General features: G+C 46.1%; 1 protein-coding gene across 3 annotated transcripts in view; it reads left to right on the top strand.

The window, feature by feature from the left end:
• The first annotated feature begins 802 nt into the window (after positions 1-802).
• The window catches only part of slc2a9l2 (solute carrier family 2 member 9, like 2), a 309,216-nt gene continuing 293,593 nt past the window's right edge, over positions 803-16,425 (top strand). The window contains exons 1-2 of one of the 3 annotated variants that reach the window (XM_055644635.1): positions 803-1,084; positions 7,509-7,600. In XM_055644635.1, coding sequence (XP_055500610.1) covers positions 1,030-1,084; positions 7,509-7,600 — 147 coding nt within the window. In that variant the 5' untranslated portion in view covers positions 803-1,029. Of the gene's footprint in view, positions 1,085-1,922; positions 2,353-7,508; positions 7,601-16,425 lie in introns of those variants that run through there. The other 2 variants (XM_055644618.1, XM_055644628.1) reach the window with 2 other exon arrangements.

Consider the following 16,425-nt stretch of genomic DNA (forward strand, 5'->3'; position numbering starts at 1 on the left):
AAATCAGTACCCCGTTCCTGCTTTCTCCCCATATCTCTTGATTCCGTTAGTCCTAAGAGCAAAATCTAACCTCTCTTGAAAACATCCAGTGAATTGGCCTCCACTGATTGACAACTCTCTGGCTGAAAAAGGTTGTCCTCATCTCAGTCTTAAATGGCCTAGCCCTTATTCTTAAACTGTGACCCCTGGTTCTGGACTCCCCTGAAATCTGGAACATTTTTCCTGCATCTAGTCTGTCCAATCCTTTAAGAATTGTATGTTTCTATAAGATACCCTCTCATCCTTCTAAATTCCAGTGAATATAAGCCCAGTCGACCCATTCTTTCATCATATAACAGTCACGCAATCCCGGGAATTAACCTGGTGAACCTACACTGCACTCCCTCAATAGCAAGAATGTCCTTCCTCAAATTAGGAGACCAAAACTCTACACAATACTCCAGGTGTGGTCTCACCAGGGCCCTGCACAACTGCAGCTCTCCATGAAGAAAGCCATCATTGTCATATGCTTTCTGCACTGCCTGCCGTACATGCATACTTACTTTACTTTCAGTGACTGATGTACAAAGACACCCAGGTCTCGTTGCACCTCCCCTTTTCCTAATCTAACTCCATTCAGATAATAATCTGCTTCACTAAACCATCCAAGGAAGTAGATGCATTGGTGAGCTTTCTTGGTCATTGCGTCGATATGGTTAGCCCAGAACAAGTTTCTAGTGGTAAACTTTCAACTACGAACTGCAGGAACTTGAAACTTACTTCTCAACATGTTTGGGACATTGAGGGTTAAATTGAGTGCCAATGTGTTTTGAAGTCTTGTCCAATGAGTAATACAAAATGGCTGAAATTACGAATGTTTCGTTCAGTGCTTTAAATAAATGACCGAGAGAGAGTTCACCCGCTGTGGTGTGTTCAAAGTCTCAATGAAAGCCCACGTGCGGATGTAACATACATGGTTTTCTACTCTAAAATAGTAAAAGGCGTGGTTTCAGTGTTTCATTTCGTAAGCTCAATGAAGACTTCATCATCATGGCAACTCCAAAAATCCCAAGCACTGCAGGGCAACTACACTATCGGACTTCTGGTGAGAAACAGAGCAGCTCCTTCTAAGTTATAAACGTAATTGAGTGACTTTTGTTTTAAAATTCGCAAGGTAGGCGCATAAACGCTGGAGCTCCGCTCTGTGATCTTTGCGCTGGAGCAGCTCAGCAAGTCAGGCAGCGTTTCGGGTCGAGACCCGAGACCCTTCAGCTTATTCGGCGTGAACAGCTCATTCATGGACACTGAAGATGGGTCTCGACCAGAAACATCACCCATTCCTTCTCTCCAGGGATGCTGCTGCCTGTCCCGCTGAGTTGCTCCAGCATTTTGAGTCCAATCTTCAGGATATTACACACACTGTTGAGTTGTTAACAACGCACGCCTAAAATTTCACTGCGCCGAGTCCAGATCAACACGTTTATTAAGTAAATCGCCTGTACAAGTTGATGGAAGTGCACTTTCAGTAAGAATTTAAACGTTAGATAATCGCAAGTTAACTAAGAATTAAAAATATATATTTTTCAAATCACTTGCAACATGTTTTAGCTATTTCCTTTAATCCTTTGATACCGAGTCATTAAACTTATGTGACTGTTGAAGGTACTTAACCTTAAAAATAATGCTTTGGGAACTCGTATCAGTGGGATATTGTCTGCAGCTAAATACCACCATGTGCTTCGGAAGTTCCAGACGACTTCCCGGTCATTGAAACGCGTTAACAGGCGCTAGAAAGAGATTCCGCATCGCAGTTATTACAATTTCGTTTCTTGGCTTGCCAACAAAAAAGAAAGTCGCCTGAGGTTTTTTTTTTAAAGTTCTGACTGTTTTGCCACTCACTCACTGCTGCTCCCTTATGGACTCGCATAGACCTCCCCGCTGTAAACCAAGCTTATCTTGTTGCTTCTGGCCTCGCCTTCTGATAACTGTGCAGATATCGCTCACCACTAAGGGGGCAAAACCAAACAGCAATGTTCAAACGCACTCGTGGATGAAATTGTCTTGGGTTCAAAGCATCTGCAAACTTGGTTTAGTGCATTGTCACGAGTACCGAGTGAGGCGAAAAGCCTTTGTGGAATGCTACGTCAACAGAAAGACTGAACATGATCACTATCGCGCCACTCACAGTGTACATGTACATGATAACGTGAATAACATTTAGTGCAATATCCAGTCCAGTAAAGTCTGATTATAGATAGCCCACGAATCTCCAGTGAAGTGGATTGTAATAGTGCAGCAACCGCTCACAAGTTGTTGATAGGATGATTCAGTTGCCTGATAACAGCTGGGAACAAACTCTCCCTGAATCTGGAGGTAAGCATTTTAAAACTTTCTTCAGAAGAAGGGTCTGGACCCAAAATGTCACCTATTGCTTACCTCCAGAGATGCTGCCTGACCCGCTGAGTGAGTAACTGGAGTACAGCATTTTGTGTATATCTTTGGTGTAAACCAGTATCTGCCATTCCTTCCTACACTGAAATGTTTGGGCAGTTTGAGATCAAGAAGGAGGTGGTGTTGGGCAAAGATCCTATAGCAGAGCCTATAGGATCTTTGGTGTTGGGTGTCTTGAAAAACATGAAGGAGGATAAATTCGCAGTGCCGAGTGTGATCCCTGATCATCAAGAGGCAAGAAATAAAAAATTGGCCATGCCCTCTTCTCCCTTCTCCCATCAGGCGAGAGTTATGGAAGTGTAAAAACGCATACCTCCAGAATCAGGAACAGTTTCTAGAGAGCAGTACTACCTACCTCATTGGAGATCCTCAGACTATCCTTAATCGGTCTTTACTGGACATTATCTTGCACTAAACATTATTCATGTTATGGGGCTGTCCCATTGTATGAGCTCATTCAAGAGCTCTCCCAAGTTAAAAAAAAAAATCAAACCCGTGGAAGCACGTAGAATGTACGTAGTGGGTACGTCGGAGCTCGGGACGTATCTTAGCGTCTCGTAACGCTAACGGCAGGTACTTGGGGAAACGCGGTAAGCTCGGGAAGACTCGTGAAGATTTTTCAACATGTTGAAAAATGTCCACGAGAGCCCCGAGTACCTATGAGCGGCTATTGCCATAAATCAATGAAAGTTTGAATCGGGACAAACTCGGGAGAACTATTGAATGAACTCGTACTGTGGGACAGGGCCATAATTCCCTTTATCGTATATCTGCACATTGCAGACAACGAGATTATGATCATGTCTTTCTGCTGACTGATTAGTCCGCAACAAAAGCTTTTCACTGTCTCTCTGTGCACGTGACAATAAACTAAACTGAGCCATGAAGGTCCTGCCCTGATTTGAAATCCCAAAATGCAACGTCGCACCCTCCCACACTCCACAGGCGTACAGGTTTGAAGGTTAATTGGCTTGGTGTTAGTGTAAATTGTCCCTAGTGTGAGTGTAGGATCGTGTTAAAGTGCGGGGATCACTGGTCGATGTGGGCAGAAGGGCCTGTTTTCGGACCTGCGTCACTAAACTGAACTAAACTACTGCTGCTGATAGTTGATGGCACCTCATAGATGGTCACTTCCAGCGGCTAGATCTGTCATGAAATTGTTCTGTTATCCCACCTTCCATGAAGCCAATCTGTATCCAGGCAGCAGCTAGCGCACCCTGGATCCACACCATGTTCTGAGATTGTGGTGATGTCAGGAGGCAGCTGAAATGGATCATACGTCAAGCACATCTGGAAGAATGTGGTTGCAAATATATTTGCCAGCTCTTTAGCATTAGTCTAACATCGGTAGTGGGGAAACTGCCAGTTAATTAAAGATGGGATAGCAGCACATTTGGAAAGTGGTGAAATCATTGGGCAAAGTCAGCATGGATTTATGAAAGGTAAATCATGTCTGACGAATCGTATAGAGTTTTTCGAGGATGCAACTAGTAGAGTGGATAAGGGAAAACCAGTGGATGTGTTATATCTGGACTTCCAGAAGGCTTTCGACAAGGTCCCACATAAGAGATTAGTATACAAACTTAAAGCACACGGTATTAGGGTTCAGTATTGATGTGGATAGAGAACTGGCTGGCAAACAGGAAGCAAAGAGTAGGAGTAAACGGGTCCTTTTCACAATGGCAGGCAGTGACTAGTGGGGTACCGCAAGGCTCATCACTGGGACCCCAGCTATTTACAATATATATTAATGATTTGGACGCGGGAATTGAATGCAACATCACCAAGTTTGCGGATGACACGAAGCTGGGGGGCAGCGTTAGCTGTGAGGAGGATGCTAGGAGGCTGCAAGGTGACTTGGATAGGCTGGGTGAGTGAGCAACTGTATGGCAGATGCAGTATAATGTGGATAAATGTGTGGTTATCCACTTTGGTGGCAAAAACAGGAAAGTAGACTATTATCTGAATGGTGGCCACTTAGGAAAAGGGGAGATGCAACGAGTCCTGGGTGTCATGGTACACCAGACATTGAAAGTAGGCATGCAGGTGCAGCAGGCAGTGAAAAAAGCGAATGGTATGTTAGCATTCATAGCAAACGGATTTGAGTATAGGAGCAGGGAGGTTATACTGCAGTTGTACAGGTTCTTGGTGAGACCACACCTGGAGTATTGCATACAGTTTTGGTCTCCTAATCTGAGAAAATACATTCTTGCCATAGAGGGAATGCAGAGAAGGTTCACCAGACTGATTCCTGGGATGTCAGGACTTTCATATGAAGAAAGACTGGATAGACTTGGCTTGTACTCGCTAGAATTTAGAAGATTGAGGGGGGATCTTATAGAAACTTGCAAAATTCTTAAGGGGTTGGACAGGCTAGATGCAGGAAGATTGTCCCCAATGTTGGGGAAGTCCAGAACAAGGGGTCACAGTTTAAGGATAAGGGGGAAATCTTTTGGGACCGAGATGAGAAAAACATTTTTCACACAGAGAGTGGTGAATCTCTGGAATTCTCTACCACAGAAGGTAGTTGAGGCCAGTTCATTGGCTATATTTAAGAGGGAGTTAGATGTGGCCCTTGTGGCTAAAGGGATCAGGGGGTATAGAGAGAAGGCAAGTACAGGATACTGAGTTGGATGATCAGCCATGATCATATTGAATGGTGGTGAAGGGCCTAATGGCCTACTCCTGCACCTATTTTCTATGTTTCTATGTTTCTAAATGGCAAATCTGTAGACCAGTCAGTACTATACATTGGAAGTTTTAGTTGTATGCTTATTTAGTTGCATGATTTATTTAACTTAAGGAGGATGTAGATCAGTCAGTACTAGTTGACCTTATCCATGTCATGTTTTACTGCATACCACTGCACACTCAATCAGCTATCTGGTTCGAGTGTCTCATATTATCTAGCCTGCTAGTCCAGCCTATAATTAGATTTGTCGTTGAGCTTGACCTTACAACACATGGGCCGCGGAACCGGGGGTGGGGGGCTGCACTTTTTTGGTGAGACATGCTCCCACTTTTTGAGTTGGGGCATGGCCTGTATTATCCCCCAGTTTTTGGACGACGAGTAACACCAATTTTTGGACGACGAGTAACACCAACGAGTAATAACAATAATTGTGTCACCCCCACCCCGCTTGGTCGCTCCGCTCCCTCACCGGGTATCCCCGGAGGGCGGTGATCAGTGATCGCTCAGTGCCCACACTTTCAAAAATGTTCCGTGGCCCCTGCAACATCTATGTATTTGAGCTCTATGTGCCTTCTTAATAAACAACTTATACTCATGTTTGGATTCTGAGTTATTTGACAATCTCACAAAGTCTATCATCCTTGCAAATTGCATGTTCTTTGATCCTATATTTGCCGTTAGCTGTTCAATTGTCTAACATCATTCATGGCTGGATGTGGTCAGATTACAGAGGTATGATCAGTTCCAGTATTTAGCTTGGTCAATTTAGATATTCAACACGCAGGCAGGCCACCTTCCCCAGATTGGCACCTAAGACTGATGTTCATCAAGGCTGATATCCTGGCCAGAGAGCAACGGAGGAATGAGGGGTATGGCAGCCCAGTATGTTATAGATTATGGTGGAATGCTCTTCTGTATTGTGGCATGGTGGCGCAGCGGTAGATTTGCTGCCTTACAGCGCTTGCAGCGCCGGAGACCCGGGTCCGACCCCGACTACGTGTGCTGTTCGTACGTTCTCCCCGTGACCTGATTGGGTTCTCTCCGAGATCTTAAGATCCCTCCCACACTTCAAAGACGTACAGGCTTGTAGGTTAATTGCCTTGGTGTAAGTGTAAATTGTCCCTAGTGTGTGTGTGTGTGTGTGTAGGTAGGATCGTGTTAAAGTGCGGGGATCACTGGTCGGTGCGGACTCGGTGGGCCGAAGGGCCTGTTTTGGCGCTGCATCTCTAAACTGGACTAAACTACTGCTGCTGATAGTTCATGGTGCCTCATAGATGGTCACTTCCAGTGGCTAGATCTGTCGTGAAATTGTTCTGTTTATCACAATAATCGTGCCGTACAACTCGAGGGGGGATGTTCTCAGTGTGAAGGCGAGATTTTGTTAGCATAAGGACTGCGCAGTAATCACCTCTGTCTGTTGCCATTGGGAAGAAGATACAGGAAAACTGTAACGTCCAGGTTTAGGAACAGCTTCTTCCCTACAGCCATCAGGCTATTAAACACGACAACCTCATAAGCTCTGAGCTCTGAACTGCAAAATACTACATTATTATTGCACGATATTTGTTATTTATTGACCTTTTTCTCTTCCCCCGTTACGTACAATGTTTACATATTCACATATTCTGTTGCGCTGCAGCAAGTAAGAATTGCATTGTCCCATCCGAGACATATGACAATAAAACACTCTTGCCTCTCTTCTGTTATAGACAGATGCATATACCCACACTTAACCAGTTGTTGCTCTCTCCTGCCTGTCAAATGCATAATTTCCACTTTTGGTGAGTCTGTCATGTCAGTGGAACAGAATTTACTCGGGTGTGGTATTTTATTTTTTATAAAGGAAGAAACGGAGGGCTTTAGGACCTTCCTGGTGGGGGAAAGAAAGGGCTCGACCCGAAACGTCACCGATTCCTTCCATCCAGAGACGTTGCCTGTCCCGCTGAGTTTCTCCAGCATTTTGATTCTACCTAGATTTTACTCTGGGATTGTGACTGGGCACTTGTAGGAATCCTAACATCTACCAGCCGTTGTCCACTGTCCAAACTCGAAGAAACTTTCCTGTCATCAGCATTCATCATTGCCTTGAATGAGATGAGCTATTGTGGTGGTGACCAGGAATTGTCCTGGAGTGAATGGCTTAAAATCACACATACAATGGACATTATTATTGTTGGTTCTTATGTGTTCCGGATGAAACAGTTTTTTTGCCTCGTGGCTATTAAATGAGCAAAAATTATATTTAATTACACAATGTAATGATGGTAAACATTTTTGTGGTTGGACGTTGCTTGTAAAGGAATACATACATGTACAGCTAATCATTCTGTTTTGTTTAACGTTGCATGTATGTATGCATGATATCATTCTTTACTTTCCTCTCCAGAAACACAGCACTTACGTACAATGCAGACCAATGATGGGAATGCAAGTGAGTGGATTGAAAAAAGAACTGTGGCAAAACAACAAACCAAACAAGTTAGTTTTACTTTTCCTTCTGCAATGAATCTCCTTTGGCGAACTTTCCAATTTGAAATGTAAAGGACCTGTCCCATTGTACGAGGTAATTCCAGAGCTCTCCCGAGTTAAAAAAAAAAAAATTGCTCATAGTAAGCACGTAGAATGTACGTAGCGGTACATCAGAGCTCGGGACGTCTCTTAGCGGCTTGCAAGGCTAACGGCGGGTACTTGGGAAACGTGGTAAGCTCGTGAAGACTCGTGAAGATTTTACAACATGTTGAAAAATGTCCACGAGAGCCCCGAGTACCTGCGAGCGGCTATTACCGTAATTCTCCGAGTTCGAATCAGGGGAAACTCGGGAGAACTCTTGAATTACCTCGTAGTGGGAGAGGCCCTTTAGCTTATTGTTTTTGCTCGTCAGGAGTGTGAACTTAACAGAGCCTAGGGTGGATCTGACTTGCAGATTAAAGAACAAAATGCATCTGACTTAAGTTTTTGTAACTATCACCTCCCTGGCGAACATTTACTTTAATTACTTACCATTAATTAGTGAATAATTTGTTTAATTTGATTGCTGACAAGAAATAGTACGACGGCATGGGTGGGCACGGTGGCGCAGCGGTAGAGTTGCTGCCTTACAGCGCCAGAGACCCAGGTTCGATCCTGACTACGGGTGCTGTCTGTACGGAGTCTGCGCGTTCCCCCACGTGACCTGCGTGGGTTTTACCCGACATCTTCGGTTTCCTCTCACACCAAAGACACATAGGTTTGTTGGTTAATTGGCTTGGTATAAATGTAACAATAAATGTCCCTAGTGTGTGTAGGGTAGTGTTAATGCACACGGATCGCTGGTCGTTGCAGTCTCGATGGGCTGAAGGGCCTGTTTCTGCACTGCATCTCAAAACAAAATAAATAAAACTAAGCTAAAATTGTGGCTTTGGAGATGGTCCTGAGGGAAGGGCTTTGGGTACACGGATGATTGAGCTCTCTTCCTTGGATAGGTAGGACCAGTCCAAGAAGAATGGGTTGCTGCACCTACAATAAATTGGGGGGGCACCAATATCCTTGCAGGGCGGTTTGCTGGGAAGATTTGAGGCAGCATGGCAGAGCGTGGAAACCACTATAATAGTTTTCCAATTGGAGGGATCGAAGGGAAAGGTGCGAAAGGTTAATGACCATGGTGGAGTGAATGGGCTGAAGTATATTTAATTCAACGCATTGAGTATAACATGTAAGGTAAATCCACTTAGGACCTGGATTAGTGTATGGAACCAGAAATGTTGCAGCTATGTGGCTGAGAGAAGGGCAGGACTGACAGCTCAACATTTCAGCGGCGACTGAATGGGGCAAACGGGGCACAACTTCACTTATCATCCTGAAGGTAGACACAAAAAGCTAGAGTATCTCAGCGAGACAGCTAGCATCTCTGGAGAGAAGGAATGGGGGACGTTTCGAGTCGAGACCCTTCTTCACACTGGCTACGATGTGCCGGCACCAGCAGGCCCTCGCTCTGACTCTGCCACAGCTCCGGGCACCTGCAGTGGTCCCCAACTTTACTCAACACGCTCCCAACAAACGCTTCCTCGCATACTTGAAGTTCTCATCCTGGAGAGATCAATCAGAGCGGAAATAGGGATAGAGCTTGGGAATGAGGAAAATTGCAATCATTATGCTGTGGTTATTCCCCTGCATAATCAAAGATTATTCCTCTGCATAATCAAGTGGGGATAGAGGAAGAGGTATCTAGGCAGATTATGGAAAGATGTAAAATCAACAAGGTAATTGCAGAGGGTGACTTTAATGCACCCAATATTGATTTAGATCCCTTGGTGGGGGGCGGGGGTTCGGGGACGGGGACGGGGGACGGGGGGGGGGGGGGGGTTGGGGTGGCAGATGACGACCTTTGAGGGAGGTTACAGAGATAGGTTGAATAAGTTAGGTCTTTATTCTCTGGAGCGCAGAAGGTTGAGGGGGGGACTTGATAGAGGTCTTTAAAATGATGAGAGGGATAGACAGAGTTGATGTGGACAAGCTTTTCCCGTTGAGAATAGGGAGGATTCAAACAAAGAGGACATGACTTCAGAATTAAGGGACAGAAGTTTAGGGGTAATATGAGGGGGAACTTCTTTACTCAGAGAGTGGTAGCGGTGTGGAATGAGCTTCCAGTGGAAGTGGTGGAGGCAGGTTCATTGGTATCATTTAAAAATAAATTGGATAGGCATATGGATGAGAAGGGAATGGAGGGTTATGGTATGAGTGCAGGCAGGTGGGACTAAGGGGAAAAAAAATTTGTCGGCACGGACTTGTAGGGCCGAGATGGCCTGTTTCCGTGCTGTAATTGTTATATGGTTATATGGAGGTTTGTTTTTCCCTGTGAGGGAAAAATGACGAGGATGACAAGGATTGGGAACAACATTGAATGATGAGCGGTCTTGCGACATTTGTTCACAAGACCTTAGTATTAAGCCGACCATGCAGAACCATGTTAAAGTACGTGGAAGCATACGTAAGGTTTATAAAGATGAATTTGGACAGGGCCTTTGAGGAGTATAAAGGAAGCAGGGAAGATCTTAAACAGGGAAACTGGAGTGCTTTCATTGAAAACACCCAGTGTTTTCAAGAGATAGTTAGATACAGCTCTTAGGCCTAATGGAATCAAGGGATATGGGGAGAATGCAGGGGTGATCATATTGAATGACGGTGCTGGCTCGATGGGATGAATGGCCTACTATTTTGTATGTTTCAATGTAAATCGAGGTAAGACATTTCCTTGGTGAGTGGGATTAAAACAAACATTTTATACATGCATTAAAAACAATAGAGTAATGAGGGAGAGGGTGGAACTATTGAAGGACAAAAGATGGAGTTTGTACCTAGAGCCGGAGATAAAGGAGTCTATGGCATAGAAACATACAGCATGGAAACGGGCCCTTCATGTCCATGTTGACCAAGTCTGCATTCTGGGCTCGTCCATTTGCCCGCATTCGGCTTATTTTCCCCTGTAAAGCCCTCCTGTACTTCTATCTGTCCAAATATGTTTTGAAAGTCATAATTGTCTTGGCTTCAATGGCTTCTTCAGGCAACGGGACCTGGGGGTCCTTGTTCAGCAATCACTGAAAGTAAGCATGCAGGTGATGCAGCCATGATCACAGTGAATGGCAGTGTGGCTTGAAGGGCCGAATGGCCTACTCCTGCACCTATCGTCTATTGTCTATAGCTTAGAAACATAGAAATATAAAAAATAGGTGCAGGAGGAGGCCATTTGGCCCTTCGAGCCAGCACCGCCATTCATTGTGATCATGGCTGATCGTCCCAAGTCAATAACCCATGCCTGCCTTCTCCCCACATCCCTTGACTCCACTGGCCCCTAGAGCTCTATCTAATTCTCTCTTAAATCCATCCAGTGATTTGGCCCCCACTGCCCTCTGTGGCAGGGAATTCCACAAATTCACAATTCTTTGGGCGAAAAAGTTTTTTCTCACCTCAGTCTTAAATGGCCTCCCCTTTATTCTAAGATTTTGGGCCCTGGTTCTGAACTCGCCCAACATTGGGAACATTTTTCCTGCATCTAGCTTGTCCAGTTCTTTTATAATTTTATATGTTTCTATAAGTCCTCCCATGATCCTTCTAAACTCCAGTGAATACAAGCCTAGTCGTTTCAATCTTTCCTCATTTGACAGTCCCGCCATCCCAGGGATCAATCTTGTGAACCTACGCTGTACTGCCTCAATCACAAGGATGTCCTTTCTCAAATTAGGAGACCAAAACTGTACACGATACTCCAGATGTGGTCTTACCAGAGCCCTGTACAACTGCAGAAGAGCCTCTTTACTCCTATACTGAAATCCTCTTGTTAGCTTTCTTCGCTGCCTGCTGTACCTGCACGCCAACTTTCAGTGACTGGTGTACAAGGACACCCAGGTCTCACTGCACCCCCCCCTTACCTAACCAAACCCCATTCTTCCAGCAATTCGCTCTGGTTACAGACCACCCTCTCTACCATCCTTCAAAGATTTCAAAGTACTTTTATTGTCACTTGTACCAATTAAGGTACAGTGACATGCGAATTACCATACAGCCATACTAAAAAAAGCAACAAGACACACAACTACATAAAAGTTAACATAAGAATCCACTAGAACAGATTCCCCACATTCCTCATTGTGATGGAAGGCAATAAAGTCTAATCTTCTTCCATCATTTCACTTTCACCGTCCTGTCCACCTTACTCGAAACCTTCGGGGAGCTATGAACCTAAAGCCTTTCACTGTACCTCGCAACACGTGACAATAAACTAAACTGAACCTGTAGTCTGTGAATTCTGTGCTCTCGGCAGCAGATTGGGGAGGCCAAGTCAATGGATATTTTCAAGTAAGAGGTAGATAGATTCTTGATTAGTACCGGTGTCGGGGGTTACGGGGAGAAGGCAGGAGAATGGGGGTTAGTTGGGAGAGATAGATCAGCCATGATTGAATGGCAGAGTGGAGTTGATGGGCCAAATGGCCTTGCTCTGCTCCTATCGCTAATGACCTTATGACCTTCTACCCCATTTTCCAGCGCTCGACTATTTACTGCCATTGGTTGACATACAACAGTTCAAAATGCTATGCATGTCAGAGTTGAAGTCTGTTTGCCTTTCTTTGGCCCATCTTCCAAACTGCTCGGAATCCCCAGCAGACTGGTCACCAAACTCATGGATTTAGGACTCTCCCAACCCATCTGCCTCTGGATCAAGGACTTTCTGTCTAACCGCCCCCAGACCGTCAGACTGGGTCATCACCTCTCCACCCCCATCACACTCAGCACCGGCTCCCCACAGGGCTGTGTGTTGAACCCTTTCCTCTACACCCACGATTGTGCCCCCGCCCACTCCACCAACACCATCGTCAAGTTTGCGGACGACACAACTGCGGTTCGACGTATCTCAGGAGGAGATGAGACAGCCTACAGAGAGGAAGTCCAAAGACTGGCAGTGTGGTGTTCAGACAACAACCTCATCCTAAACACCACAAAAACAAAGGAAATTATCATAGACTTCCGTAAGAACAGTGCAGCCCCCAAACCCCTATTCATCAATGGGGACTGTGTGGAAAGGGTCTCAGACTTCAGATTCCTGGACACACAAATTACGGAGGATCTCTCCTGGACTACAAGCACCACCACAGCAGTCAAGAAGGCCCAGCAGCGACTCTACTTTCTGAGGATCCTCAGGAAAAACAACCTGGAGGAGAAGCTGCTGTTGTCCTTCTACCGCTGCTCCATCGAGAGTGTGCTGGCGTACTGTATAACCACATGGTATGCCAGCTGCTCATCAACACCGCACAAAAAATCACTGGCTGCCCACTGCCTTCTCTGAAGGACATCTTCAGCTCTCACTGCATTGGCAGGACAGCCAACATCCTGAAGGACCCTTCCCACCCTGGACACAACCTGTTCCACCTGCTGCCCTCTGGCAGGTGGTACAGGTCTTTCAAAACTCGCACAAACAGACTCAGGGACAGCTTCTACCCCATAGCCATACGTGAACTTAACAATGCAAAATAAGAAATAACACTCACATTCAACTGAATGGTTCTACCTCAGCTGCTATTGTTATTTATCTGTAATTTTTTTTTTTTATATGTATATATTTTTACCTTTTCTTATATATTTAAAATTGCTCTTGTGAATCGCACCGTGGGATTGACTTTTAAATTTTGTTGTACCATGTGCAATGACAATAAAGAGATTCATTCATTCATTTCATTCATTCATACATTCATTCATCCATTCATTCATTCATTCATCATGCATTCATTCATTCATTCATTCATTCATCCATCCTGTGGTAATCTTAAATATTCTTCCTCAGTATCCTTTTGCACCACCAATTTTGGTGCCATCTACAATTTTATTTTTTTACTGTTAACTGCATTGTCATCTAAATTGTTAATGTATCAAATAAACAGCAGCGGACCCAGCACTGACCCCTGCGGCATTCTATTGGTCACAGGCCTTTGATCGGAAAAACAACTGCCCTCCCCCCCCACACAACTGCCCTTTGACTTCTTCTTGCAAGCCAATATTGAATCCAAACTCACCTTGGACTCGCCTTGCAAACAAGCCGACCATGCAGAACCATGTTAAAGGCTTCGCTAAAATCCATGCGGACAACGGCCACTGCCCTTCCCCCACCAATCCTCTCAGTGATGCCTTCAAAAAAACTGTCAAATCCCTGAGAAATGTTTTCCCCCACACACAAAGCTATGTAGACTATCCCTAATCAGTCGTTTAGCCCCGCCGATCTCCTCCTTTCGTGTACTTGTTAGATCAGATTCAGATTCAGATTCAGATTCAATTTAATTGTCATTGTACAGTACAGAGACAACGAAATGCATTTAGCATCTCCCTTGAAGAGCGACATAGCAAACGATTTGAATAAAAAAAAAATAATAAGTGTCCGGGGGGTGGGGGGGGGGGGTGATTGGCAGTCACCGAGGTACGTTGTTTAGTAGAGTGACAGCCGCCGGAAAGAAGCTGTTCCTCGACCTGCTGGTTCGGCAACGGAGAGACCTGTAGCGCCTCCCGGATGGTAGGAGGGTAAACAGTCCATGGTTGGGGTGAGAGCAGTCCTTGGCGATGCTGAGCGCCCTCCGCAGACAGCGCTTGCTTTGGACAGACTCAATGGAGGGGAGCGTGGAACCGGTGATGCGTTGGGCAATTTTCACCACCCTCTGCAGTGCCTTCCGGTCGGAGACAGAGCAGTTGCCATACCATACTGTGATGCAGTTGGTAAGGATGCTCTCGATGGTGCAGCGGTAGAAGTTCACCAGGATCTGAGGAGACAGATGGACCTTCTTCAGTCTCCTCAGGAAGAAGAGACGCTGATGAGCCTTCTTGATCAGAGGAGAGGTATTGTGGGTCCAAGAGAGGTCATCAGAGATGTTGACTCCCAGGAACCTGAAGCTAGAAACACGTTCCACCTCCGTCCCGTTAATGTGGATGGGGGTGTGCGTGCCACCTCTGGACTTCCTGAAGTCTACAATGAGCTCCTTGGTCTTCTTGGAGTTAAGGGCCAGGTTGTTGTCAGCGCACCATGCTGCTAAGTGCTGGACCTCCTCCCTGTAGGCCAGCTCATCGTTGTTGCTGATGAGGCCAATCACCGTTGTATCATCTGCATACTTGATGATGGTGTTAGTACCATGTACAGGTGTGCAGTCATAGGTGAAGAGGGAGTAGAGGAGGGGGCTCAGCACACAGCCCTGGGGAACGCCGGTGTTCAGGGTGAGGGTTGAAGAGGTGTGCTTGTCTAACCTCACAGACTGGGGTCTGTTGGTTAGAAAGTCCAGTATCCAGTTGCAGAGGGAGGGGTCGATGCCCAGGTTACCGAGTTTGGTGATCAGTTTTGATGGAATAATGGTGTTGAATGCTGAGCTGTAATCGATGAACAGCATTCTTACATAAGTGTCTCTGTTGTCAAGGTGGGAGAGGGCGGAGTGAAGTGCCGTTGAGATGGCATCCTCCGTACTCCTGTTCTTGCGGTAGGCAAACTGATAGGGATCCAGTGTGGGGGGTAGGCAGCTTTTGAGGTGTGCCAGGACCAGCCTCTCGAAGCACTTGGTGATGATGGGGGTAAGTGCAACTGGGCGGAAGTCGTTGAGGCTTGCCGCAGTGGAGTGTTTTGGCACTGGCACGATGGAGGTGGCTTTAAGGCAAGTGGGGACAACTGCTTGGGCAAGTGACAGGTTGAAGATGTTAGTCCAGACGTCTGTCAGCTGCGCAGCACAGGCACTGAGCACGCGCCCGGGGATGCCGTCAGGGCCAGCAGCCTTACGTGCATTAGTCCTACTCAGTGCCACGTACACGTCGTAGGGGGTGAGTGTGAGGGATTGGTGATCGGCAGGTAGCACAGCCTTGATGGCTGTCTCTAGATTGTCCCTGTCGAAGCGGCCATAGAAGTGGTTAAGCTCCTCAAGGAAGGAGGCGTCGCTGGATGTGGGGGTGATGTTGGAGGGTCTGTAGTCCGTGATGGCCTGGATGCCTTGCCACATGCGTCGGGGGTCGGAGTTGTTGTTGAAGTGCTCCTCAATCCTGAGCTTATGGCAGTGCTTGGCCTTCCTGATGCCCCTCTTCAGGTTAGCCCTGGATGAACTGTAGGCTCGAGCATCGCCTGACCTGAAAGCGGTGTCCCGTGCTTTCAGCAGTAGCCTGACCTCGCTGTTCATCCATGGCTTCAGATTCGGGTATATGGTCACCTGTTTGAGGGAGGTGACACTATTGATGGTGGAGTTTATAAAGTCCAGAACAGAGGATGTATAGGAATCAATGTCCGTGTGAGAGTCAAGGGTGGCCTGGGCTGCAAACGCCTTCCAGTCAGTGTTTCCAAAACACTGCTGAAGTGTGAAGTCCGCTTCCTCTGACCAGACTTTAACTGTCCTTACAGTTGGTTTAACCCGTCTGATGAGTGGGGAGTACTTAGGGAGCAGGAACAATGAGACGTGATCAGACTGACCAAGGTGGGGGAGGGGGATGGCTTTGTAAGCTTCAGCCATGTTGGTGTAGACTTTGTCCAGTGTCTTGTCTACTCTAGTGGGGAAGGATACATGTTGGTGGAATTTGGGGAGTACAGTCTTCAGGTTGGAGTGATTGAAGTCACCCGCAACAATGAAGGCTGCCTCGGGGTTGTGAGTCTGTTGTTTGCTAATGGCAGTATGCAGCTCTTTCATTGCAAGCTTGGCATTAGCATCAGGAGGGATGTAGGCTGCAGTCACAACAGTGGAGGTGAACTCTCTGGGCAGATAGAACGGTCTGCATCTAACCAAGAGGAATTCAAGGTTAGCTGAGCAGTGACTCTCGATGATGGT

The sequence above is a fragment of the Leucoraja erinacea genome, chromosome 1 (genome assembly GCF_028641065.1).
Source record: "Leucoraja erinacea ecotype New England chromosome 1, Leri_hhj_1, whole genome shotgun sequence".
Lineage (NCBI taxonomy): Eukaryota > Metazoa > Chordata > Chondrichthyes > Rajiformes > Rajidae > Leucoraja > Leucoraja erinaceus.